Source organism: Meleagris gallopavo, chromosome 10, assembly GCF_905368555.1.
Source record: "Meleagris gallopavo chromosome 10, MGAL_WU_HG_1.1, whole genome shotgun sequence".
In the NCBI taxonomy this organism is placed as follows: domain Eukaryota; kingdom Metazoa; phylum Chordata; class Aves; order Galliformes; family Phasianidae; genus Meleagris; species Meleagris gallopavo.
Window position 1 is genome coordinate 20674724 of NC_139413.1, and position 25235 is coordinate 20699958.

Sequence of the window (25235 nt, forward strand, 5' to 3'; positions counted from 1 at the left end):
TTTACCATGCAAAGCACAACTTCATTTCCAGGGTGAAATGAGTCTCTGAAAGAGGACTTGTTTGTGCTAGTCCTCATTCTGCAACACTTGCAGCAATCAGATAAGTTTCTTACTGACTCCATCCCACTGACTCAGTTTGCTCACTACTTGTCTTCCTCTTGGGTGTATTTTGAAGATTAATTAATACTTATAAAATGCTTTTAGTAAAACCTGCCTGTGAAAAATGCAGCACTAGTTGAAAATGTCATCATTATTGGTATTTATCATTTTGCAAAAGGGAAGCTATTTTGCAATCAATATCAGTGTAGATTTAGGAACTATAAAAATAGATTAGGGCTCTAGAGATACTGGAGAAAATTGTGGCTGGCACAACTAAACTGAAGGTAAGAACTGTTGAGTAATTAACCTGCTGAAGAAAGCCTTCCAGTGGCACAAGATACAGGAAGCAACTTTTGGTAATAACACTAAGTAGTGAAATATATGTAGAATTAAGTATTTGTATTGCAGAAGGATGGTGAAGTCCTTTTCAGTCTGTGAGTATTAAAACTGAAGTTCATCATCATAAGTAACATCAATAATTCTCAAGCAGCAGGCTCAGCTCACCTGTCCTACCCAGCTCTAGGGAATTGCCAAGAGAGATCTCGTTGGTAAAGGCTCCTGGCATTGCAGTGGGGTTTCAGAAGACTCATACTGCTGTGCCAATATTGAAAGAAAGAAAACTAAATAAGCAGAACAGGCAGAGTGACCCAGCTAGCTGTGTTATGGTTAACATGACATCAGAGCCAGGTAGCATGGTATGAAAGCTGATGTTTGGTCATATAGTAAATAAGTCAATAATTGGCACAGATTTTTTTTTTTTTAATCAAATTTATCTTGTTGGAAAATCCAAGTTAACTTCTTAATAAAGTTTGTAAGTCTGGTTCCTACAAGTTAGTGTAGAAATACATTTCACAACATGTTTCACACAGTGTTTCATCTACCATTGTGACATTCTGATAAAGATCTTCGTGGCATTAAATACAGACACTTCAGTTGTCGTGGTCCCTTGGTTGCTGTAGGATCCAGTGCTGTTCAGGAGCATGCATAACCAGTCTCATGGCTTGTCCTGAAAGTAAGCATAGAAGAACTTAGTTGAAAATGGTTTTAAGGGTGATTTGGTGAGCTAGAGCAAAGAGAATAAAGGCAGATGGGAAAAATAGAGCAGAGATGCAGGCAGAGACAAATGTGCTAAATTTAGCAAAGAACATAAAGGAAATGTTTGGCAGTGGCTGTGCAGAAGAAGCTGCTGTTATGCTAGTGAAAGAGAATGATTAATTAGTGAATTAATTTTGCATAGCAAAATAAAAAGCAGGAAACTTTCTACTCTGATTCAGGTGTCTCTGCTATCAAGAATGACAAGAAAGAAAACAGTAAATCAGGGTTAAAAAAAAAAAAGTCTGGCAGAGCTTCACAGAAGTGCATTTTCTTTAAGAACTGTAGAAGCAGTTTCAAAATGTAGAAGCAGCAGGTCGAGTAGCCATGAAATACAGACGTGACGACGTATCATTCCAAAAGCACTTTGGTACCGGTAGGAAGTATGCCGCTGTTAGCTATAGTGAGAGGCAGAGCATGACCTAATGGATCTAGCTTTTACAGCTGTGTGAAACCATTAAAGTAAACAAGCAGTCTAGGGAAGAGTGTGATGGATTTTTAACATTCTCCTAGTGTAACGGGATGTGCCAAGTCATTGTTTCAGCTGGAGGCCAGATCCTTACATATTGTAAGGTACCGAGCTCCATAGCAAGCGCTGAGAGGATGTGGATTTTCACTTGATGATAATGCGACTCCCAGAATTAAATCCTTTCATGGTTGCCCTGGTGATACAACTGTGAAAGGCTGTACAGAGTGGTATGGAACTCTCTGCTCTCCACTGATGTCGGAGGAAGGATGCAAGCCTAAGTAAAACCAGCATTTGATTATTCTTTACCTGATGAGTCCCTCTGGGACTGGTGCAGGCTTTGGTTTTACTTTGACAGTAGCAGTGATGCTGGCAAGCAGAAATACTGATGGGGAAACCCCTCATGTGGGTCCTCCCTGATGCAGAGATCATTCTGTTTGTAGTCATTCCAAGGGATTAATTGCATTCAATATTTTTCTTCAAATTCATGGTGTAGGAGACTTTTGTACTACTGTAGTTTAAAACAGAAGCCCAGAGCAGCAGCCTGTGCATACTGTATACTGGTCATGTATGGATCCAGGGATTTATCTAATACACCACAATCCCCTGTTGTAGTCAGACCTACTGACCTATTTCTGCCTGCAACATTTCTTCCTTGTCTGAGCAGAGTCTGGCACACAAGAACTTGTGACATGAGTGATTATACCTATGCTAATGAAGGATTCGTGTTGAAGATTTGGTGCATTACTGGCATGGCCTTCCAGAGGTCTCTAGTTCTCACTGTTCCACCTTAAATCAGCAAGCACTGCCTGTGCTTCTTGTCTTTGAAAATGAAGCCTAGAAGTTACCTTCAGGCTTCTGATTCAAGTCACAAGGTTACACCTGTGCTAACTTGCCTTGTGGCTTTGTGATGCAGATGTAGAAAAACTCAGAGAAGGATTAATATAGCCAACCATTGATTTATTGAGTTCTCAGAAGTGAGGGATAAAACAGGCTGCTGTGATGCCCTGAGCCCAACAACCATAATGTTTTCTCTCCTCCTGACATTCATCCACCAAAATTCATCTTGTCTCTTCCCCTTCTTCTTGCTGTAGTGCCTCAAACTTCAGGAGTTTCTTTTGGCAGGAATGCTCCTCACTGCTGCTGATACTGGAGCTTTCCTCTGAGCTTTCGGACAGGAGATGCTTGATTGCCACCATGTCCTTCTTGTTCATTTGCAAACAGAGGCAGGAGGATTCGCTGACCTTAAATGATTCCCCCCACATACTCTGGCACATGTCGGTCCCATTTGCATACATCTGTGCGTAAAACAGGAAAAACACATCAATCACATTTTAAAAGGAATGGGGTTAAAATCGACTTGTATTAATTTGAGAAACATCACTTTTTTAGAAATGATACAAAATTATGAAAAAGTCTGCAGTCATCCACTGTCTTGTACAGCTCTGTGCTGTACTTCATCCCTTTACAATGTTATTCAGTTCCACCACTGGCAGAAGAGCTTTGCCAGTTGTGAGAGCAAGCGATTACACAAAGTGCAGCGTGATGAACAGCCAGCCCTTTGTTTCCACCCCGGGGCTGACAGAATAAAGATGTGTGCAAGAGGCTGCACGACTTGCAGCATGTCAGGACACTCTGACATGTCTCTGGGTTTGAGTGTTGCTGAAAGTGCCAAACTGAGTGTTTTGAAAACTGGACTCTATTTGCAAGCTAGAGACAGTCACAGCTCCATGGGATCGCACTGTGCCTGCTGCAGTGTACATCGTGACCAGGCAGAACCTTCCAAAAAGAAGGGGCATAACTCAGAAACTGCTTGATGAAAAGAAGACTTACAACTGGGGGCCCTGGCCTGCCTCCAAAGAGCTTTATTTATTGCCTCAAGAAATTGTGAGCTGCAGCAACTCTGCAGGTGAATTTGGCTTGTTCTTGGTGCTATGTCACTTTGTTAGTCCTCTGTCACAGGACTGTGCAGCCAAAGAACAAAAATATTTCTTGTTTGCCAGGCTCACATTGTGGCAATCTTCTGTCCTCCCTGCTTGAGTTTTCCTAAAGAGTGTAAGCTTAGCAATTATCATGTTCAGGCACAGAGTGGGCAAGATATATATACTTTGTCTTGCCTACATTTCTCCTGTGTGTTTGTTGTTGAAGTTCAGTTTTTCCTGTTTCTGGAAGGAACTTGAGATACTTCCCAAGTAATGCTAAAAATGGAGTTGAGGGTGGGAGTGATTACAGGAGCAGAAGCCTTAGGAATTAAGGAGAAGAAACTGCTAATGACTGAATCAGAAGTAGGCAGCTGGACTGCTGGTCTTGTTGCCGACTGTGTCACTGAGTTGCTTTTAACACTGGGGTCTCTCAGAAGGAAGCCGTGTTTCATCTGTGATATCATATGCAGTCCTTGCCTGTGACATTGATTCACTATTCCCTTGGCATTTCATTTTGTGCTGTGATTTCTGGGTTCTGAGCTGGTTTGCCAGTTGCAGCAGCACATGTAAAGATTTGTGAATCTTGGAGAGAGTGATCTGTCTTCATGGTCAGGAGACTTCTGCATGGAAGGTGTTGTGTGTGCCAACAGTTAGTGATTATAGATTTAAATCTATTATATGGAAGTGGGACTGGGCTTCTGTAGTCCTGTGGCTGCTTCTGCTCCACCTGTTTTCCACAAGTTCTCCTTATGAGATGTCTCCTTGTCTCCTCACACGCTAAACAACCGTGGCTTGGGATGTGCAGAAGGCAGGTGAGATGAAATATAATAATCAGATTTGATTAAGAAATCTATCTAGTGCAAATAATGGAGAATTCATTCTAAATAGCTCTAAAGGCTCTAGTCTGTAATACAGCTTTTTACATCTCACCAGCTTGCTCTATGGATGCTACAGTTGCTGGAGGACTGTGAAGGTTGGTCAGTGCACTGGGAGAGATGCGGGGTCAGAAACGGAGAGGTTGCTGCATCTGGTTCTCCCCTTGTTCTCCTTTGGGCAGCCAGATCTTAGCTGTTTCTTTCCAGCTATTCCTGTACTTTCAAGCAGCATGAGACATTTTCTTCCAGTTCCTGTACAGATCCTGCTTTTAGCTGGTTGTGTGAGAAAATATTTAAAAGCTGTTGTGAGTTTTCTTAAGTCCATATGCAGGAGTCATGGCTACATCCTATTCTTACGTTCCGCAGGTTCTGTAGCACACATTCATGCTCTGATACTTGTTAAATTAGCCATTTAATTTTGACCTTCCTCCAAACTTTGCTTGAAGATCACAGCATAGCCAAATGCTGCAGCAAACAAAGTGTGCCCGTTTAACAAAAGTGTACTTAAATTATTGCTTCTGATTGTTCAGCTTCTTGGACGGTGTTCTGGTCTGTGCATTAACATCACTTGGGAAGCACTCTGCTGGGAGAAAAATGATAAAATGTGCTTCACTTTAGCCAGACCAAAACTGGCTACGATCCACGTACATTCTTAATACTCCTCACTTGTTCCAAATAGTCCTTATAAACACTTACATACGTCACATGTAGGACTGCTGATTGCTTCTCTGCATTTGCTGAGGGCATCAGATGAAAGCATCTGCCCACAGTGCCCTGACGTGGGAGAACCTTTTGGGCCTTCAGATGGCAGTAACTTTCCTTTCCATGAGTTGAGTGCAAAGCAAGTGACTCCAGTGTTTGTATGTAATTACATTTTCATACGGGAAATATGTTTTTATAATTGCTCTGAAGAAAATAAATATTTATTCATACTTACCATGCAGGCCTATTTTTGGTAAAAAAAAACATGGGCAGTGTTGGGTGTGGTTCCACTTAGTTTAGGAATAGCTGCATCTGCCTGCAAGTGATAAGACCTCTGGATTTGCTGCATGGTTTTTTTCCCAGCAGATGGTATATTTTCTTTAAGAAATATTTACATGGAGATTTAAGTTTGAACCTTCTACCTCTGGACTAGGGACAGTTTAAACAGGGACTGAAGATTGTTTATGGAAATTATCATTTTGCTTTCACTTCATCTGGAACTACTGATGATTTAGCATATCTGGAAAACTAAGCTGCAAGTTTCCACAGCCCGTTTGGTTTTTGGCCATCTTCCTGGCCCTGCTGATCAGTGTCACTGCAGAGCAGACACAAATCCTGGACTGTGACTTATATCAGTTGCTGAACAAACTTCTGGATATACATGAATTCGTACAGAATTCAGAACAATCCATTTGGGATCTCTGCAAGATGTACTACGAGTCCCTAAGAACTACAGTTAAGTTATGTTCACTTCTTTAGTTTGGACTGGTCTTAGAAACTCAGTGAAGTTTAGCTGTTAATAATATTCCAATAAGTGTTGTGGTTTTGAGCTGTATAATCTAGCCTTGATCCTAAACATACTTGAGTCACTTGAGAGAAATCCCTCGTGACTCTTGAAGGCCTGTGAATCAGATTGCAGGCAACTTTCCTCCCGTAAGTCTTTTAATTTCTCATTTTATGCACTTTTCTTCATAAACCAGTTATCCCAACCATCTCAAGCTTCAGAAAGTCAGAATGAGCTCCCAGAAGGCTTCTCAGTGCTGCTTTTTGACTAACAGGTTTAAAGTGAAAAAAACTAGCTGTGTCTAGCAATTGGCAGACACAGAAGAGAACAGCAGAATTATGGTAGGTCTATGGAGAGTAAAAAGGAGACAATTAGAAAGCTGCAAGGACTTAGGGATTTGAAGTATGGAGGACTCAAATGTGACAGTGTCAAATAGAGAGGAGGGCAAGGATGTCTAGTAATAAGAAAACCTTAGAAGTTCCTTAGTGAACTGGGAACTTGCTTCTCAGTGTAAAAAGGCAGAGGTGTGTAAAGCTCTACACCATGTGAGAAGTCTTATAAAATAAACTGTCTCTTTCTGTTACATGATCCAGGTTCTTTTATCTTTTACTTTCTGACCTGTGCTGTGGTTAATGTATCAGTTCTGCTGGAACATTTTCTTCTGTTTCACAAGCGGTATGAATAGTGATTAATTAGAAGTGTTTAGGGAGAGATCTACATAAAAATGCTTTAAAAACTATATATTTGAGAAATCTGGTGATAGGTATAGGAATAGCTTGAAATTGTTGAAATATAAAATAATTTACATACTGCATTTTAAATCCACATATTCAGGAAAAAGAAAGTACTGAGTGTTATTTATTTTGTGCCCCAACTGTCCGTGTTTTCTTACCTCCCCGTATGGCATGCATTTACTCTTACAGTGGTTTTCTCCACTTTCATCCCGTTCCCAGTCCGTCAGCCAGTTACGAGCACAAATGGAATCATCTTTGCAGGCTTCGTACCTTCATGGAGATCAGTGTGGAAGATACAATTATTTTCCTTGGTGTTTTTCAGTGAACTACAGGGATTCAACTTGAAAAGCCCGTGGGCTGCACTAGTAATGTGGTACGGTCACACAGTGCTCTGTATCAACTGATCTTCAAGAAAGGTGCACAGTATCTTAGCTTCACATGTATATAAACTCTGAACCAGACAGGAAGACCTAAATCCCAATGAAAACTAAGCAGATCAGCCACGACATTTCATGCTCACAGGTTTAAGTAGATGGTCCGTGTTCTGGGAAGCAGTGTTCACTTTTTAAATTTAAAGTGATTTTTAAGTTGTAAGCAATAAGGTAAAGAGAAGCTTATAAGTGGCCTGGAATCGGTAAGGTATGCAACTGGCTGTTCTATGTGATGAGAGATCTCATGACCTACCCATCACCTTACATCATTTCCTTCCTTCTACTTCTTTTTACGTTCTACTTTTGGCTCTTACTTTGGCTCACGTCCTTAATTTGTTAAGGATCTCTTTCTGCAGATCAGTTAACATCTACTCAGAGTTAGTCTCAATGGCTTCGGGCAGTCTATTCACACCAGAAATTGGGAGTGCCAAAACCATGAGGCATAGCTTTCAAAAAGTGAAAGTAGTGTTCGTTATAATTAATGCTTTGGGGTATATTTTCTGTTTGTTTTTTTTAATCTCCAGGGTCATGTTTCCAAAATTACTTTGATATCACAAGGACAGTAGACTTATGTTTTAAAATGAAACACGAGCTGTTATATAGTCACAGAACTACAGGACCTAGACGTTGTAATACATGTGAATGTGCAGCAAGGTAAGAAGGTGCACATCTGCAGAACTGTCACTGCACGGTGCCTGGAAACGAGCTCACAGGCAGCACACGGACTGTAAGTTGCTGCTCAAGTACAAGCACTAATTAGAAGTGAGTAGACTACGTGCATTTGAGCCTAACCTTTTGTACTTTTTGTTGCAGTGGCAGACAAAGTGATTTTAAATATATTTGCAGTGCACACAGAAACATTGTAGTAGGACTGCAAAGTTCCTGCGTCTCATTTTCACATTAAAATCAATGTTTGAAGGTCAAGACCTTTGCTGAAGCTTTGATCAGGTGAGGAGCTGTGATTCAGTGACCCAGCCCAACGTGTTCCCTTACTGGGATGCTTCCTGGCTGCTCCACAGCACTGCTGGCAGGCGGGTGGGACAGGTGCAGGAATGGAGGAGCAACGTTGGAGTTTAGGGGAGGGCAGAACTGCTTTTATTGTTTGGTTTTTAAATTAGTGCCACCTTCAGTTATACTTTTCAAACTTAAGAGTGTGTATTTCAGAGTTTGACTGAACTGGGTTATCCATGCTATATCTCTGGCTTGCTTGGGAATCTGAATTAAATATGATTATTAAAATATTTATATTTTTATTCACTGTTACCTATTGAATTGTTGGGTGTGATGTTTCCTAATTACAATTATTTCCTGACCCTGTGGTTCGTTATACAAGAAGGTAGCAAGGCATAATTCTATTTTATGGGTTTTTCTTTCCCTGTGGAAGTAATTAGGAAGCTAAGTTTATGACAAATCATGACTTCTGATATGTTTGATTTTTCTGCTGTCCAGAAACCCATAAGTAGTTTCTTCAGACATTAATCATAACCTGTGAGAACATAAGTATTTAAAATATCCACTCCAAATATACCTGCTCCCTATGCACACTGGGTAGGGTATTTTTATTTTGAAGCTTTTATCTTTTAATTTTTTTTATAATTAGCTGTTTCTCTGTTAAATGGCACGGGGTCACCTCACAGGTGGGTCAGACAATGGCACCTATAAGGGGCTCTTTCAGAAGCAATGGTTTTAGGGCTAGTGGGAGGAAGCAATTCTAAGACAATAGGAAGAAAAGGAAGGCCCCAAGCCAGTCAGATGAATTTCTTTTAAATGAAGCCACTGCTCATTCAGAGTCGTCTGCACATTTCTGGCCACAAAGCCATGCAGCATGCAGCAGGCACACTCATGGCATGTGGGGAAAGTAGGTCACATCACTAGCAGTGCTGAACGGGCTCCAATGAATAGAACACACACAAAAAACTTTAAATCGCCAGAAAGGATCGGAATTCTGGCCGAGCTCTTCTCTTGCCTCAAGCAGGGTGAGGGAATGGGTTTGACACTGGCATTAGGCAGGCATACAAAGCAGCATGCACAGTAATGGATCATCTTCACGTTTTTGATGCAGGCCAGGCGTCTGTGACGCCAGCAGGGGCAATAGATCATTGTTCAGTATTTGCTTAGAGCTGAGCCTTTTCCCTACCAGGAAAAGGGACTGATGCTTTGTCCCTGTGCAGCAGCTCTCAATCACATACACGTATACTTTCTAGTAATAAGAGTTAAAAATGCTGTTTACATGGAAGTTCTTGTAGTATCCAAGCAATACTGAGGGTTTTGTGATGCAATATTGATCTACCCTGTGCACGGGTATAAATCCCGTAGGTGCTCAGGCTGGCTTAAACCAATTCATCCTTCTGAGAAGGATTTGAAGTGCCTGCAAAGTGAACTTAATTCCCTTTCCTTTCGTTGTAACATTTTCACTGAATGTAGCAATGTGCTTTGTGTGCTGTTACTGATGTAGATTCTATACTTACATTGTTTCAGGATACATTTGTCTTAGATATCGGTGTTCTATTACTTTGCCTGGTAGACCTGTTTTAAGGCCCACTGGCAACTGTGTTGCTTTAGTATCCAAATGTTTTCACGTTTCAGAAATATTTAGTTTGGAGGTTTTAGATTCTGAGTGCTGAGATACAATGTTCCTACTCCAAGACTAAGGACAAATAGGTGCTGCTACATATCTTGCACGCAAAAAGTAATTTGATTCCATAACGCTGTATTTTGGGAAACAAAGTCAAATGCTACTCTGCTTGCTCCTTACTATTCTTGTTTGTTTCTCCAAGGTTCGGGCTTTTAAAAGTGTTGTTAGGGTGACAGAAGGAAGGAGTGAAGGGTAAGGATGAAAAACTTAGAAATGAAGCTAATTTGTTATATATGTTAATTGAGAACCACATTGGAATGAGCTGCTTCCACGATTTCACAGTGCCTTTTTAATACACATAAATGTGCAGTGTCATAGTCAAGTATTTAGACTTAAAATCCTAACTGCACAAAGCTGAGCTGTGGAGGTGAGTGTTTCAGGAGCAGACGCAGTGCCCTCGTGGAGAGCAGCATGGTGCTGCTCTGAGTCCCTGACCTGGGACAGAGAATGACTCCATCCTGCTTTCAGCTTGGGATATTACTATTGTGCAGGGCAGCAGCTTAGCAGAGGAAAAGGTAGAGATGGCAAACTAGAAATGAGCAGGAAGAACAAGCAAAAAGCTTTGCAAGTGATACAGCAATATGGAATTTTGTTGCTCATTGTTTGGGAAGACCGTGCTTCATCCACTTTCTCTCTCTGACTCCTGAGTAACGGGCATATTAAAGCTAAATAGATATTTTGATAACAATTTGAACCTACCAGTCATCACAGAAGCTTTGACACAGTGGAACAGATTGAATAGCAGCAGTATATCTGGGATTGATCCAGTGAGCAGCGTGCGGAGAACACCGGTAAAAGCACTCGACTTTCTTTGTGAAGTCTTCACAGCTGTTGTGGGTGAGAAAAGCCTCAAATAAACATGTTGCTCAGTGTTAAGGCTACGACTTCAATTTTCTAGACCTGCTTTGACGTGGATGCAGTGCTACAGACTAGGAGAAAAGCAGAAAAGCATCATTTTGCCCTGTTTGTGTCATTCTTTTGGTATTGTGTACAGACTCTGACTGTGCAATTACCATAGCCAACTAAAGAGTGCACAAATGTTTCCATGCGTATTTCAGCCCTATTTGTGTAGCTTTTCCATAAACTTTTGGTGCCTTGAGTTTTCCTGGCACAAATGACTCAAGACAGCAATAAAACGTAGTTTAGAACTATAGTATAAAAATGTTCTAAGTTGTAGTCTAACAGTTTCACCGATCTTTATATTTTCCCACAGCCCAGCTGAAATTGCTTAAAAACAGTGTTGCTGCTCTTCTGGGAGTGGCAGGCAATAGCTGTGACTTCCACACATCTGTTTTTGCTTAATTGTTTTGTGCTTTCATTCCTTTATTTCTCTAACTTGCCATGTTTCACAGCTCTAGCATCTAACAGAGTATTAAAAACCTGAATTATGAAGATGTTCTCCAATTCTCCATGGCTACCAAATGAACTACAAGACTACAAGATTTTTTATTCTAAATATTCAGAAGTTTTATTTCTGGCCTCTTGTGCCTTTTGTTTGGAAGATATGATCATCTAGTTGATCTGCTTTCTCAACAGAGAGGAAGAGGCTGATCTTTCTGGCTAGGCTTTGCACTGACTGGGATGTGATGGTTGCTCTGTACAGAGGTGCAGCACGGTCATTACCTACTGGGTTTATGACTGCTTCGCATTGCCAGATCTGGTTCTGTATTGAAAGCAAACTTTAAAAAGCATAACTCTGCCTTGAGAAAAAGGCAGAAATCTCTCTGCACAAAAAGTATATACTTAAGGATTCACGGGCTTTTGTAAGAGGGGAAAAAGAAGAGCCAGATGTTGCTCTGGTGTAGAGGAGAGATGATGGGAACCGGACCAGGCGGCGTTCTCTTTAGGGCAGCGCAGGGCCAGTCCATCTGCGGGCAGTTAGTGTTAGCCGTGTGGCTGCTACAGTGTAGCTTCAGTGAACCAGGACACAGACAACATCAAAGCTGACTTACGATTTACTGAGCTGCCCACATCTGTTCCAGTAGCTGTTGCTTACTTTAATTACTGGGGAATGAGCCAATTGCTCTGTGAAGTTTGCATAGCAACAGGAAGCTGTTAGGAATGAAACAAAGATCTTACAGTAAGGATTTTCTTTAATGCTCTGGAAGGCTTAAAATATAAGGTGAATATCTTTGGTCCGTAACATGATAAAGTCTTTTGGTACTAAGCAGGAGATGCACCCGACCTCTGATGTTTTAGTTTTTGGAAGCAGCAGTGTGAATGCTAAGTGGGATAGACTGGCACGAACACTGCTTTGTAAGGGTGTTCAGGAAGCCCGGCAAAGTTTACTACTGCTCTCCCAGATGTTAGATGCTGCTGGATGGTAATTTTAAAAGTTACCAAGCAAGAAAAGAGAATTGCAGAACTGCAAAAAATATTACTGTAATTTGCTCAGTATGAAAGTTTAACCTCCTGCAATTTGTGTGGAAAGCGACATGCAATTGCAATCTGCTACAATTAATTAAACACTGCTATTTTTAATAATTCAATGGGGACAATAGTTAATTCACTAGTACTATCAAGAGAGAAATACACGTTTTAAATATTTCTATACTTTATGACAATAGGCTGAGTCCATCTTTGCTGTAAACCTTTTAAAAGCAAAGAGAGATTCCAGAAAAGTAAACTGCATCGGCTTTTTAAACAGACGGTAAATAAAGCCAGTGGGAGTTTTGCAGCTGACTTTGTTAAGGACCAGAGTCTTACTCTTGAGTTGCATGCAGCAAAATGACATTGAGGGAGGTTTTTCAAATGCAGCTTATACTGCATCTAATGTATTTTTCAGAAGCAAAAGAATGGCCGGAACAATCAGTGTGCACAGAACTGGACTTCTAGACTAGCTCCAGCAAAAACTAAGCCACTCTTACATTCAGAGTACAGAGTGCATTCATGCATGTTTGGCTCTGGACTTGGCTTCACTTTGTGGGTGTCCCCTTCCAGACATCCATACTGCTGGCAGGTAGATGATGTGATGACAGCAAAGAAGGTGATGGCAAACCTCAGCATTGTTGTTCAGTTCTTTTCCTGTACGGAGAGAAGTCTTTGCTGATATCCTTTAATGATAGGAAAAGTTCTGATAGTAAGAAGAAGAGCTGCTGTAAAAAATCTACACATATATGCAACTAAAATATGCTCAGGAGATATATACATATAAATATTAGGACACTCATTCCCCTTTCCTTTGCTTATGTCTAAACACTTATTCTTCTGCCACATATTTCCAATCTTTGGTGGCCTGTGAAAAAGCATTCCTTCAGGCTCTATGTTGTAGTTTGCAGTATTTAAGAAAAGGTTTTTAAATTTCTCATGCAGATATGAATTTATCATCCCACTGCTACACTAGATTTGAAGAAAAGATTGATCAGCTCCTAAACTTACTGAGTTCTTCTGTGCACTGGGAACATTTAATTGCAATGCTTCTGTTTACAGAATTGACAAGCTAATAGTAGAGTATAATGAAACACTTGAGGTGGATAAATTGAGTAGATAAGATGCCTTCATTGAGGTTATGCTCATTTGTACCTAATAATCTGATCAATTGTTTTCTGTCTCTTTTGTAGAGTTCAGTCAAAAATGCAAGATAAAAACCATTTTGTCTGCGAGAATAGAGTTTCTGTAAGTACAGATTACATATTAGTGAGTTATACAGATAAATCTAGAACCTCCTACATAAATAAGTGCATAATTCTTTATGGGTGTAATTAATTTAACCTTTAATTCTTTAGTTAAATATTCCTGATGCTTTTTTGGAAGAGTTTTGCCTGAACAAGATCTGCAGCTCCTCTCCTTACCTAAACTTTTCAGATGCAAAGAAAGCAACATGGTACAGAAGAAAACCGCCTGTACAATTTCTCAGTAGTTTCTCACCTCTTTTGCTGCCTTCTGGGTGAAACTTCTCCCTAGAACAGAAACACAGTAAATTGCTTTTCTCGCTTTCCACTTTATATACCCGCCATCTGGCATCAGCACTCCAGAATTTGTTTGCCCTGGAGAGTTCCTTGACCCTTTGAAATGCTAACATAGATTTATCTCAAAAGCAGATGGAATGACCAGCACATAATGCCCTTTTATTGCTTGCAAATGTGGACATAATGAACAGGAAAGTACATAGACTAGAATTAGAAAAACAACAGCTCTCCAGTGTACCAAATACAACTACTTTCCATCCCCTGCCTGATTTTGCAATGATTCCTTTTGTTGTAATTATTAGATTCATTTCTACAACAGCTCAATTGGGCTCTTATCACAAATTTCACTGAATTAGAGACATTACAAACAACACTTCATATTTCAGCCTGACTGGCTTAATCTTAACTGTAAATATATTTACGTTTGCTTTGGGTTACTCAGTAATTTTACTGCAGCCCCTGAAAGAGAATTGGTCTCCTGATTCTCAGGCCTTTGCTCTTTGTCCAGAAGACTCCTTTTTTAACCTGCTGATGCTTGCCCTTCTTTGTGCTTTCCAATGGGTGTCACAAGCACAAGGAAAAACTGTTGTGGGTACCACTGACAGCAGCTGCTGACTGGATTGCCTTACAAGGTGTGCTTTCTGCAGAGGGGATTCTGCATCTGAACATGAACCATCACAGGAGGCAGATGTGGTGATTACAAATAGGTGCACTTACTTCGATAGGTTAAATCTCACTGAGCTCCCTAACTAGTGACACACCACTGATTACCTTGCCATTATTTAGGTGCAAATGAAAAATAGTATCTCTTGTTTCTATTTTAAAACACAACAGTGGTTTGTCAAGTAGTAACTGTGGGTCGGTAATTACGAACCTTTTTTGCTTGAATAAAGCAAACATTGGCACAGTGGAGGTGTGGAATGAATCTCACTCAGCAAACTCACAGTGTGATAATGATCTCTGCTGAGCTGTAAGCACCAATTCCTACTCTGGCTGCAGCCTTCCTTGAGACAAAAGTGCTGCTGCCTTTAAAACTGATTTTCAGATCAGTTGAAACCCCGGTGTTTTCTGTTTTCCAGAATGAATTTAAATAAGACAAATGCAAAGAGACCTAAGTATAGGAGAAATTGATGTAAATGTAATACCTTACTGCCTATGCCTTCATTCGTGTGGCTTGATCTTGTGCTGGCTGAAATTAATGGAGCTCCTTGCTGATTTGTAACGTAAAGGACTTGTGCATACTGCTTGGTACTAAAATCAGTGTATTCATACAAAATAAAGACCACTGTGCCATATAAACATTCCATTTCAACCTGAGGATGAGTAGCTGTGCTAGCTGGCCTGGTGAAAAGCACATGTTCTGCTCCTTACTGCTTGGTCTGTATGAAATGTATTCATGCTTGTAAAGGTGTTAGCAGCCAGGAGGTTTCTTGTAATGCCTCTGTTTATGGAATTGACATACAAATTATATTAAGCTATAGGAGACTGGGATCTTTTTCAAGCTTTGAATATGAGCCAAATGGGACCACTTGCTGGGAGATTAGGCAGAATTTCTAGCAGCAGGAAGGAAAATTGTCATATGTTTGTGATTTCTCAGACTTGGCTTTGGTTAACAATAGATGTAAGCAGGCTCAGGCACAGGAGCTTCTAGAGATCTCAGCCATACATCATCCTGAGCCTTTTTTTTCTTATTCTGAGTAAGAAAAAATAAGAAAAAGTCTCAGTATAAGACTCTGAGTCATATTTTGAGAAATTTATTGTAGAATATCTCTTATTGCTTTCCATACTTGACTGGATTATTATTTTCATTTGTTAATGCTGAATTTATTTTCAAGCACTCACTAATATTCTTGTACTTATAAAACTCCTGTTACTATTTAATTTTAACATTAATATCATTGCCTCATGAACTTACATTGATCTTCTCAAAGTTTTTATACAGCATTAAAGCATGCATGATGTTAAAGGTATTGCCACAGACAGTAATTCTGGTACTGTTACATTAAATTATCACTATTACATTATCATCTGATGGTCTGATAATGGCCATGATGTTAGCAGAAGGATGTATCCATTCCGAAATCACAGACACAGCCATATGAGCTCTCAGGAGCTACTGCCTGCCTGCATAAATTCCTTCTGCAAGAGCTACCATTGGTAATGATGGAAAAAAGGGAAAAGAAAGACAGGAACTCTAGCTAGTTGCTAACTTCACAGCTTCTGGCCATTGAGTTAGTATCTATGTCAAACTGACATCTCCTAACTCAACACAGTGATCCCTTTTGAGTGAGTCAGATCTCTTTAATGAGTGAAGTAAGCTTTCATGGTTTTATATTTTTGTTAACTCTACGAAGCTGTAGTGGCGAAGGGAAAAATTGTTTGTACTTCCAACCTGTGACAGCTGCCAGATCTGTTTCCCTCCATGGCTTCCTGAAGGTGTAACAACACTGTGGCTGGAGTGAGATGGAGTTTCACGAGTGTAAATTGGAGCATTTGGCCAATTACAGCTTTATTACATATGGTGATGTGTGCTAATGAAATTAATCTGCTTGTTCCTCATATCTCAGTGGGAGTCTGCAAACTTGGAAGTGTTTTTCTTGTTAACTGTAACAGGAAATGCAATGAAGAACACAGGTTGTTTTCTAAGTTAGTGTCATTCCTGAAGCTCCTTTACAGAACCGCATTTAAAGTTGCATTAAGCGTCGTATTATTTGCCAACTAGTTAAGTATATATATTGACTTTTATTTTGTTAGACTTCAGAACCGTGGGTTCATATTCACCAGTCTGCTGAACACATCATGTCACAAGTCAAGCTGAATGCCAGAGGCTCCAGATGGACTCAGTCTGGCACTCCTGGCTCCAGAAAAAAAAAAAAAAAAAGGCTGAGATCAAATCTTAACGCTACCAAATTTAAGGTCCAACTTGTTTCTGTTCACTTCAGCTGGGCCGGTGTTTTTCCTTTTATTTTGTTTGTGTAACAAATACATCACAGCATGAAGTCAGGCTTACTTGCTTTAATTTTGAGTACGTGAATGTTGCTGTGCAAGTTCCCCAAAAGAGCACAGGAATGACAAAAGCACCAGTAGTTTTATATAACCAAGAGAATGAGTCAGTGGAAAAACAAAAACAAAAAGCAAACCCACAGATTTTAATGAATAGTGTGTTTAAAAAACACTCACAACCCAAACAACAAAATTATCACTGTAAAAATGTTACTTCAAGCCCTTATGTTAGGTTTTTTCCAGAATTAAAGGGGATAAAAACCTACTTATTTTAGCTTATTACTAAGTTGAAAGAACCTCTTGAAAGCATAACTGAATGCTCTTCCTTTGCTTTACTCTTTCATTTGCCTTTCACGTTCTGTTGATCTGTTACTGTGGGGTTCCTGGATCCACAAGCAGTTGTTGCAGCTTTTTACATCTTTTTATTCTTTTGTTCCAAAGAACAATCTCTGGCTCGGATAGCTACTGACTGACTGTGTGCTGTGATGTGGTCTCTCGCAAGTGACAAAGAAAACGCAGTCCAGCTTGGCCAATGCTCCAGAAGTAACCAATTGCAGTGCTGTCTCTGATGTAGCATGTTAATATTTGACTGAATTTTCTACAGCTACTTATGCATGCTGAATTTATTTTTAGGGGAATATTTTTTAATTTAGACTTAATTGTGGGTGCTTTTATTATCTGTGAAGAGGTGATGCTGGATGTCCCTGCGTAAAGCAGCAGCGTGGTGTTGTGAAATGTTTGGTGCCAGTGCTGGGTTATGGGTGGCCATATCCCACAGGCCCATTCTGTGCCTTCATTCTATACTGTTCCTTTCTTGCCACTGTGCTGGCACAGCCAGTGGGGCTGTGCTCCCAACCAGGTGGGGAACTGATCCAGCAATAGAAATGTTGCAATTATCCCGCCTCCAGTGCTGCTAGCCAAATCAATTTCCCAGTCCACTTTATAGCACAGCTGTGGAAACAGTTGTGTTGCTGTGAGGAAAAGGGCGGTATATCACAATGAGAGAGACAAACAGTGATGGGTAGGACTGGCAGTGCTTTTGGTGGAACTGCCAGCCTCTAAGCCCCATTGTGTTACTGTTCTGCTTTTTTTTCTTGATTGGTACATTGCACACCTTGTAATCACAATGTAGAACCAACAGGTCTACAAAGGAAACAGTGCAAACACAAGGTAACAGTGAGATCATACTGGTCAGCATGTTAAAAGGCAGTGACAGGAAACCACAGGATTAATCACTGCTGAGCTTTTCCTGTTAACATCAGAGCAGGGATGAGTTTTAAGTAGAACATGGTTGAGGTCAGTGGAGTGCTTCTGCAGATTTCTGTGAGGAATGACTCCCATGCATGACTTATTAGTTCTAGAAAGCTTTACTCATTCCCCCGTGGTGAATCTGTCCTTAGAAAACTGACCACAGCACTCTTGGAAAAGGTATTTTTTCCCAATGCCTTTCTTTACATTTTCACTTCTCTCTCTGCATCTCTCAAGTGGCACCTCTCTCTGTTGTATCAGTCAAAACCTTCTTTCTTTTCCAATCACTTTGCAGTTTATCGATACCCTTTTTATCTCCTCTCTTTCAGTAGAGACCGTTTAAGTCTTCAGAAGTGTTGCAATGCAAGCTTACACTGCACACCTGCTGGATTTCAATGGCTTGCCTTCCTGTGTGTGTCATCTCATATCTGCAAGGTTATTTCCTTAAGTAGCAGTGAAATTATGTGTAATTCTCCCCTGGCCCCCCTTAAGACTCATCTTTGGGTGCCGAAAGAGGGTGATAGCAGTTAGGATCGGGTGCTGCTCCTGCTGGCCAGCATCCCTGTCCCCCACTTGCTTCCCTTTCTGAACCTTTTAGAAATACACAAAAGTATGCGTGTTTATACACATGTAATTTGTATTCTTTTAGCCCTAGAGATAACAGCTCAACTGTGGCAATTGCTGTAAAATAAAATCCAAGCTGTCTGTGAAGGCAGCATATTCATTGATCTCTTTCTGTCTCTTTAAAGCTATGATGTGTTTGATGAGTTTTTGTTGCTAAGAAGTGCTGTTAACTTAGAGAGGGCTTAGTGCAGTAGCTAAATCTCACAGCCATGCTTTTAACTCATGATATATATTTGTGTATTTACATGTTCTACTCCATATCAGATGTAATATGGTATCTAGAACAAGATTACAACAGAACAAAGCTGTCACTATGACAAATTGCATCACTGCAAACAAGTATAAATGTTCTTCACAGTATATAATGAAGGAAAATAACAATTGGAAAGGAAATCATATCCTGTTATGACTGGTCTTTTGTTATATACAGATCTTGTAATTGCCATCCTGGACCTGGTTGTCAGTTTGCTTACTCAACTTGTCAGTACTGGGGACAGAGTAATACACTTGGTTTCCAGTGAACACACAAAATCTGTACAGTGTACTCTTACTGAGTGATCAGTCTTTAAGAAACTCCTTCCTAATCTTTCTTAATTCAGTGATTTACTTGTGCCCTGAAACATGTTTATATCTTTTCTATAATGTGTCCTCCTGTAACTATAAGTATTTTTATTAATTACACAAATGTCTAATATAGGACTTCTCAAATAGCACACCTCACTAGATTCAGATTAGTAAATTTTGCCTGGGTTGTGTCAAAGTCTCAGATTTAAAAATGCTCCTGCATTGTTTTGGAATTACCATTGCTTGGATAGCCTGGCAGAACTGGGATTGGTCTTGCTTTTTGCTGAAGAAAATGATGCATCATTGTATAAAGATTATTTGATTAGTCTTAGTTAAACCTTTCCTAGCAAATCTTACTCCTCCTGCAGTTTATGTAACTCCTTTCCTACCCTTATTTCTTGGTTTGCTCAAAACTGGAAAAAAAAAAAGAGGTGTCTGAGGAGAGCCAGCATGTCTTCACTAAGGGCAAATCGTGCCTTACAGATTTGGCGCCCTGCTATGATGGGATTGGTGGGTAGGGGGAGAGCAACTGACATCATCTACTTGGACTTCTGCAAAGTATTTGACACCGTCCCACATGATATCCTTGTCTCTAAGCGGAAGAGACACGGATTTGATAGATGAACAACTCAGTGGATAAGGAATGGGCAGGATGGCTGTGCTCAAATAGTTGTGGTCAATGGCTCAGTGTCCAGGAGGAGACCAGTGATGAGTAGTGATGCTCAGGGATTGATGCTGGGACCAGCACTGCTTAACATCTTTGGTGGTCACACAGACAGTGGGATGGAGTGCACCTTAAGCAAGTTAGCTGAGAACATCGAGCTGTCTGGTGTGGTGGACACGTTGCCAAACCTTGACAGGACTGAGGTGGGCCTGTGCTTACTTCATTTTCTTTACTTGTATCATGCTGCTTTTCAAGTGAATCTTGAAAAAAGAATGTTACAGAGGTGGTTAGAAAACCGGACAGCAGTCATCTTAACGACGTGTAGCCTACATAATTATTTGTCATTACTGACATTCTACGCAGGTATAGTACAGCATATCCCAAAGTACCGTGCTGTCTTATTGCCACTGCCAAGCATTGGTATTGCAGTGTAAAGACCCAAACCTCACTGTGAATGCCATAGAACTGCATCACTAACAGGTGTGTGACGGTTTAACATGCAGAGCAGCTACAGCCATTTCCTCCACCTCACACAGAACAGAAATACTGAGAGTGAAGGGAATTCTCCCTGGATAACACAATTCTATCTAACTTCTGGGTTGGAAAGGCATGTTTAGGCATCTAATGCGGAGAAAAAGGAAGGTGGAAGCCAGGGAAATTAAGTATGTGGAACAGCAAAGAGAAATAGAATTAATTACTAGCTGAGTATCTGTAAGCGTGCCACATAGGCTCTCTGTGGTCTCCTGCTTTTGTGCTGTCAGTCAGTCTTGGTGATGTGAAGAATCAGCCCTTCAGAAATGTGTATTAATTACTCTCCTACTTTTTTTGAGTGTTACAGAGCATCTCTGGAGACGAAGGCTTTGAGCACAGGTGTGGCTCTGCTTTACTTACCTTTATTCTAGGCTAAGCCTCTCACAGTTACACTCAGTTGGGAAAAAAGGCTCTCTTCTATGGAGAAGTCAGATAGTCGAGTTGGTTTGTGGATCTGGAATTTAAATAGGAAAAATATAAGAGAAGCAGTAAGATGAACTTTTTTCCTATCCATTCAACACGAGAAAGTCTCATTTCCTTTTGTTTCAAAAGTCTTGGAAAGACATCTTGAGTCAAAGTGCTCCCCAGGGATGAAGCTGAAGAATAAGGAATCTTGGAGCAAAGTGACCACCAACTTCCCAAGCAAAATGAGAGCCCAGATGGCTTCTTGACGTAGGATGGTTGTTTCCCAGCAGATGCCGACTGCTTAATGCGAAAGGGAAAGGAAAGGGGACGACTTTGAAGTTGCTTTTGTGAAACACAGTGCAGAAAGTGCTAACTTACACCCTTGGGAAATAACCTGTAAAGGCAAGAATACAGAACGGGTGTGAGTTATTGAGACAAACGCAACGTGATGACAGGCACTGATGGCTGCTGCAGGTAACCAATCTTTGCAGGCTTGTCTTCGCTGCTGAGATGATGAGTTGTCTGCCCTCTCCCTGCCGCCATCTCACTCTAAATGCTAGAGCGCAGAACGCAGGGTCACAGCCCCGTGCTGCCGGTGGCGGTGGGGCTGCGTCTACAGACCGCGGCCCGACTAAAGCGAGCGATGCCGTCGGACGGCCGCGCCCCCCGCCGCTCTCCCGCCTCGCGCCTTCCCGCCCCTCGTGCCAAGTCTCGCGCTCTCCCCTTTCCCCCTTCTCAACTCTCGCGCCTCTTCCCGTCGCGGGGCCGGCGCTCTCGCGATAGCAGCGGCCGGCGGGAGGGCGGGCGAGTGGGGGGGGGCGGCGCCGCGGCGGCCGCAGCGCCCGCGCTCTCTGACAGGCGGGCGGCGGGAGCGGCGGCGGGCGGGCATGTCCCTCCGCCCCGCGCGCAGGTGGCGGTGGTGGCGGCGGCGCCGGTGGCGCCGCCCCGGCTCTCCTTGAGTCCATGGCCGGCTCCCAGCCGCGGGAGCCCCGGTCGCGCCGCTGAGCCGAGGAGCCGCCGCCGCCGCGATGAGGAAGGGCCGCTCCCGGGGGGACAAAGCGGCGCCGCCGCCGCCTCCGCCGCGGAGAGAAGCCGGGCGGGCGGTGGCCGCCAGCGCGGCGGAGCGGAGAGCCGGCCTGCTGGGGGGCGGCGGCAGGAAGGAGCCCGAGGACGCCAGGGCCGCGGGGGCGCCCGGCCGGGAGGCGCCGGAGAGGGTAAAGCCGGCGGCGGGGCCGGGCGGGGGGTTGCCGGGTGCCGGGCCGTCGCCGTGCCGACGGCCGCCCCGCGTGGCGCTGCCGCCCTCCGGCGCCGCGGCTGCCGCGGTGCGGGGCCGGCCGGGAGCGGGGGGTCGGTGCTGCCCGCGGGGAGCCCTGCCGGCGTCCTCGCCGCGCTCCGGTGAACCTCCGCAGGACGGGAGGATGGAGCCCGGGTCGGGATTGCGGTGGGTGGGAGAGCGGCGCGGGGGGCGGCTGGCGGGGCGAGGCGAGGCTGCGCTGACAGCTCGACTGGGCGCTGTGCTGTGCCGGCTGCTGTATTGGTGGTAGGTCCTTCCTCGGCACCTCCTGTCGGTTGCTCCTGATCATCTCTTCAGTGATGATGCGGTTTTTTTGTGCGTGTCTGTCATTTAACGTCTTAATTTTTAACACGAGAAGTGATTTATTTAATACGGGTACAGAAAACTGAGTACATTTACACAGAATCATAGGGTCAATACGTGCACTCTTATGGGTTTCACCCCCACCAAAAAAGATCAGTTCCCTATTTAAGGTTTTGGGGATGAGAGACCTAGCAGAGCTTGAGCTTTGCTTTGGCCACATTTTGATGTTCCTGGTTTTACAGGGGAGAGAAATAGGGGTGGGATTGAGCAGTTGAAAAATGTAGTTGGCAACTGATGAAGAAATTAACACAAAAGTAAAGATTCCCTCGTTGCTTTATTTTGCCTTTTTTTTTTTTTTTTTTGGAGCAAGATGAAGGCCTATTCTTGGACACCTTTGGTGGAGGAGGAGTCTTAAATTTACATTGTTACGGCAGATGTAGCTCCAGGCTGAAACAGGAATACCTCTACAGTTGTGTTCGGAAGCCCCGTTTGTCAGTTGTTCGGTTGTGAGCCTTCTTCCCCAGATGTAGCTGCTTGGCAGGGCTCTGCTTACTGCGGGGCTGTGCCCATGGCAGGCTGCTCCAGAAGCCCCACTGATGGAACACAGTTTTGCCATGCTCAGAATCAGTCCTGATGTTGCGGAATAAAAATATTGCTAGGATTTTTAAAAACCAAATGTTGCCTTCAATTATAGTAGGCTGATATTTCAGCTTTGACTAGCGGGTGCCTTTTGAATATAGGCTCTTCTCAGACTGGGCTCTGGAAGCAACCAACAAAAAAGAATAAGTAAAAACTGAAGAGGTGACAGCCTTCTGCTCCAGTCTGTTCACTCATATAACGGTTGGTGGAACTACTGTACACAACAGCAAGGTGTTTGCTGTGTTGTGACACTTGGTGTGATATTGACATGGAAGTTGTGACTCAGAGTGTTTACAAACTGTGTATGCAGAGTGCACTGTATCATATTGTGGGGAATGCTCAGGAGGCTTCACCAGCACGGCATTAATGTGAAACAGGAAAGGCTGCAAATTCAGAAGTGCCAGTGTTTGAGACACACAAACTTATTGAAGGGAAGAAACTGGCAGTATGCTCCTAGCTCAGGTGCTCTGACTGAGGGCTGATTTGACTTGTAGGAACAGATTGCTGTTCAGGCACATCACTGGTGCGATGGGAGGTACCATTTGGAAACCTTCTAGTCAGCCTGTACGAGAACCCTCCAAACTCCAGACGATGCCCTCTCATCTTTTCTCCCCTTATTTATTCTATTTGAAGCGGTAGAGGTTCTGTAAATGCAATGAGCAACTTGCAGTAAATGGATGTGTTGAGCAACATCAATAAACATGTCAAAGAAGCCTTCTCACAGAGTCTGTCTTTAATCTCAACAGCTCATTATTGAAAGGTCAGGAGCTGCTGGTGCAGAGGGTGATGGAAGGACCTTCCGAGACGCAAAAGATAGCGATGTTTTATTTCCATCGATGCAACTTGACAAAGCTTTCCTTTGGGGCCCCCTCTGTTTCAAGCAGCCGTTGTGTCCCAGGCCCACAGCAGTGCACGTGGCTGCAGGGAGCTGCTGGTGGCGAAGGCAGGTTTTGCTGCGTGTTTGCCATGCAGTTTCACACGTTTGTGGTTGGGAAAGACTAAGCTACTCTCAGTGCTGGAAAAAGTACTTATCAGACTGTGACCATGGTAGCTAATCGCTGTGCTGACCTTCTGGGCCTTTGAAAAGCCGATCCTTTAATGTGCTGTGCTTATAGATCCGGCATGTACGTTCAATTAATGTTTTCACTTTTTTCTTTTTGAGCTACTTAAGAACATTATGCTGGCCGTACTCGGTCACATTATAGAGCCCGCTAACCTGCCTTTCTGAGCTGCCAAAAGCAGATGCTTAGAGAAGAGCATAGTGTGTATTGAGGAAATACCTTTCCCAACCTCCAGCAATTTGTGGCTCTCAGATTTCCGGGACTAGAGGTGAGATTTGTTTTTAGTGCCCCCAGCGGGTTTTTTCTTCTGTGAATTTCTCCAATCGGTGTTTGAAGCCGTGTATACTTGTAGTGTCCGCAACATCCTGCAGCTGAGTGTTGTATGGCATAAGCACGACCTGACTGAAGAAATCTCCTCTTCTTGTTTGTTTTTCAATTTTCCACTCCTTTGTTTCATCCTTGTGTAGTTTCACCGCTGGAAGAAGCGGCGAAAAAGAGAATCCACATTCTTCTGTTTTGCTTATAGACTGATAACTCTTACTTACCAATCCATCACTCGTTTGACATCCTGAGGAGGTTTTGCAAGAAGTGACTCTGTTCTTTCCATTGTCCTTACTGGTTATTTTGCATCTTTTACAGCTCTCTTCCTTCTTAGAGACAGTGATGCATGGATCGGAGGAACAGAGTCGGGGTCTGTTACGTTTCATTCTTTAATCTTTTAAGTTCAGAATTCATAATTGTGTATATGAATTTAGCTGCTTTTTTATTATTATTATTTTTACGTCTGCATAGCTACACTGATCTACATCTAATCTTATCTGCTGTTCTACATCATGATACTTAAGAAGTGTCCTTAAGGTTGACTTCAGATCTTTGGCTATTACTTCTGCAACCTTGAATAACTAAGCAAACTGTGCTGTAAATGTTACACTTCTTTCCTACGTCTTCCTTTACAGTATTGAAGGTACTGATCCCAGAACAGATCCCTCTGGTGTTCTGCTAACAATCCTCCTTTTCTGTGGAAAGGCCGTTTGCTCCACCCTCTTATTTCCTATCTGGCCAATTAGTAATTGAGTTGTGCTTTTTATCCCGTGGCAGTTAAGTATCACTGCCTGGTGGCTTCATTGTCAAACACAGCCCAGTTGGATTTTGTGAAGGATCAACTTAATCCTCATATATTTGCTGACTGCACTGAAGGAGAAAAATGGAGTTGAGGTAAAAGTTAATGATGCTTGAGATGGATGACAGTTG

The 25235-nt window shown here is 42.4% G+C and overlaps 2 protein-coding genes across 7 annotated transcripts in view; one reads left to right on the forward strand and one right to left on the reverse strand.

Moving 5' to 3' along the window:
• Positions 1 to 2596: 2596 nt before the first annotated feature.
• Positions 2597 to 12746, reverse strand: LOC100547944 (riboflavin-binding protein). The gene is made up of 5 exons (XM_003208804.4): positions 12608 to 12746; positions 11693 to 11792; positions 10440 to 10568; positions 6833 to 6944; positions 2597 to 2955 (listed from the first exon to the last, which is right to left on the reverse strand). The coding sequence occupies exons 1-5, from the start codon at positions 12744 to 12746 to the stop codon at positions 2719 to 2721; spliced, it is 717 nt and encodes a 238-aa protein (XP_003208852.2). The 3' UTR covers positions 2597 to 2718.
• An 8725-nt stretch (positions 12747 to 21471) lies between these two features.
• MAST2 (microtubule associated serine/threonine kinase 2) overlaps positions 21472 to 25235 on the forward strand; it is a 164164-nt gene continuing 160400 nt past the window's right edge. For all 6 annotated transcript variants that reach the window (XM_085232021.1, XM_085232022.1, XM_085232023.1 and 3 more), the window contains exon 1: positions 21472 to 21901. In XM_085232021.1, coding sequence (XP_085088147.1) covers positions 21716 to 21901 — 186 coding nt within the window. In that variant the 5' untranslated portion in view covers positions 21472 to 21715. The remainder of the gene's footprint in view (positions 21902 to 25235) is intronic.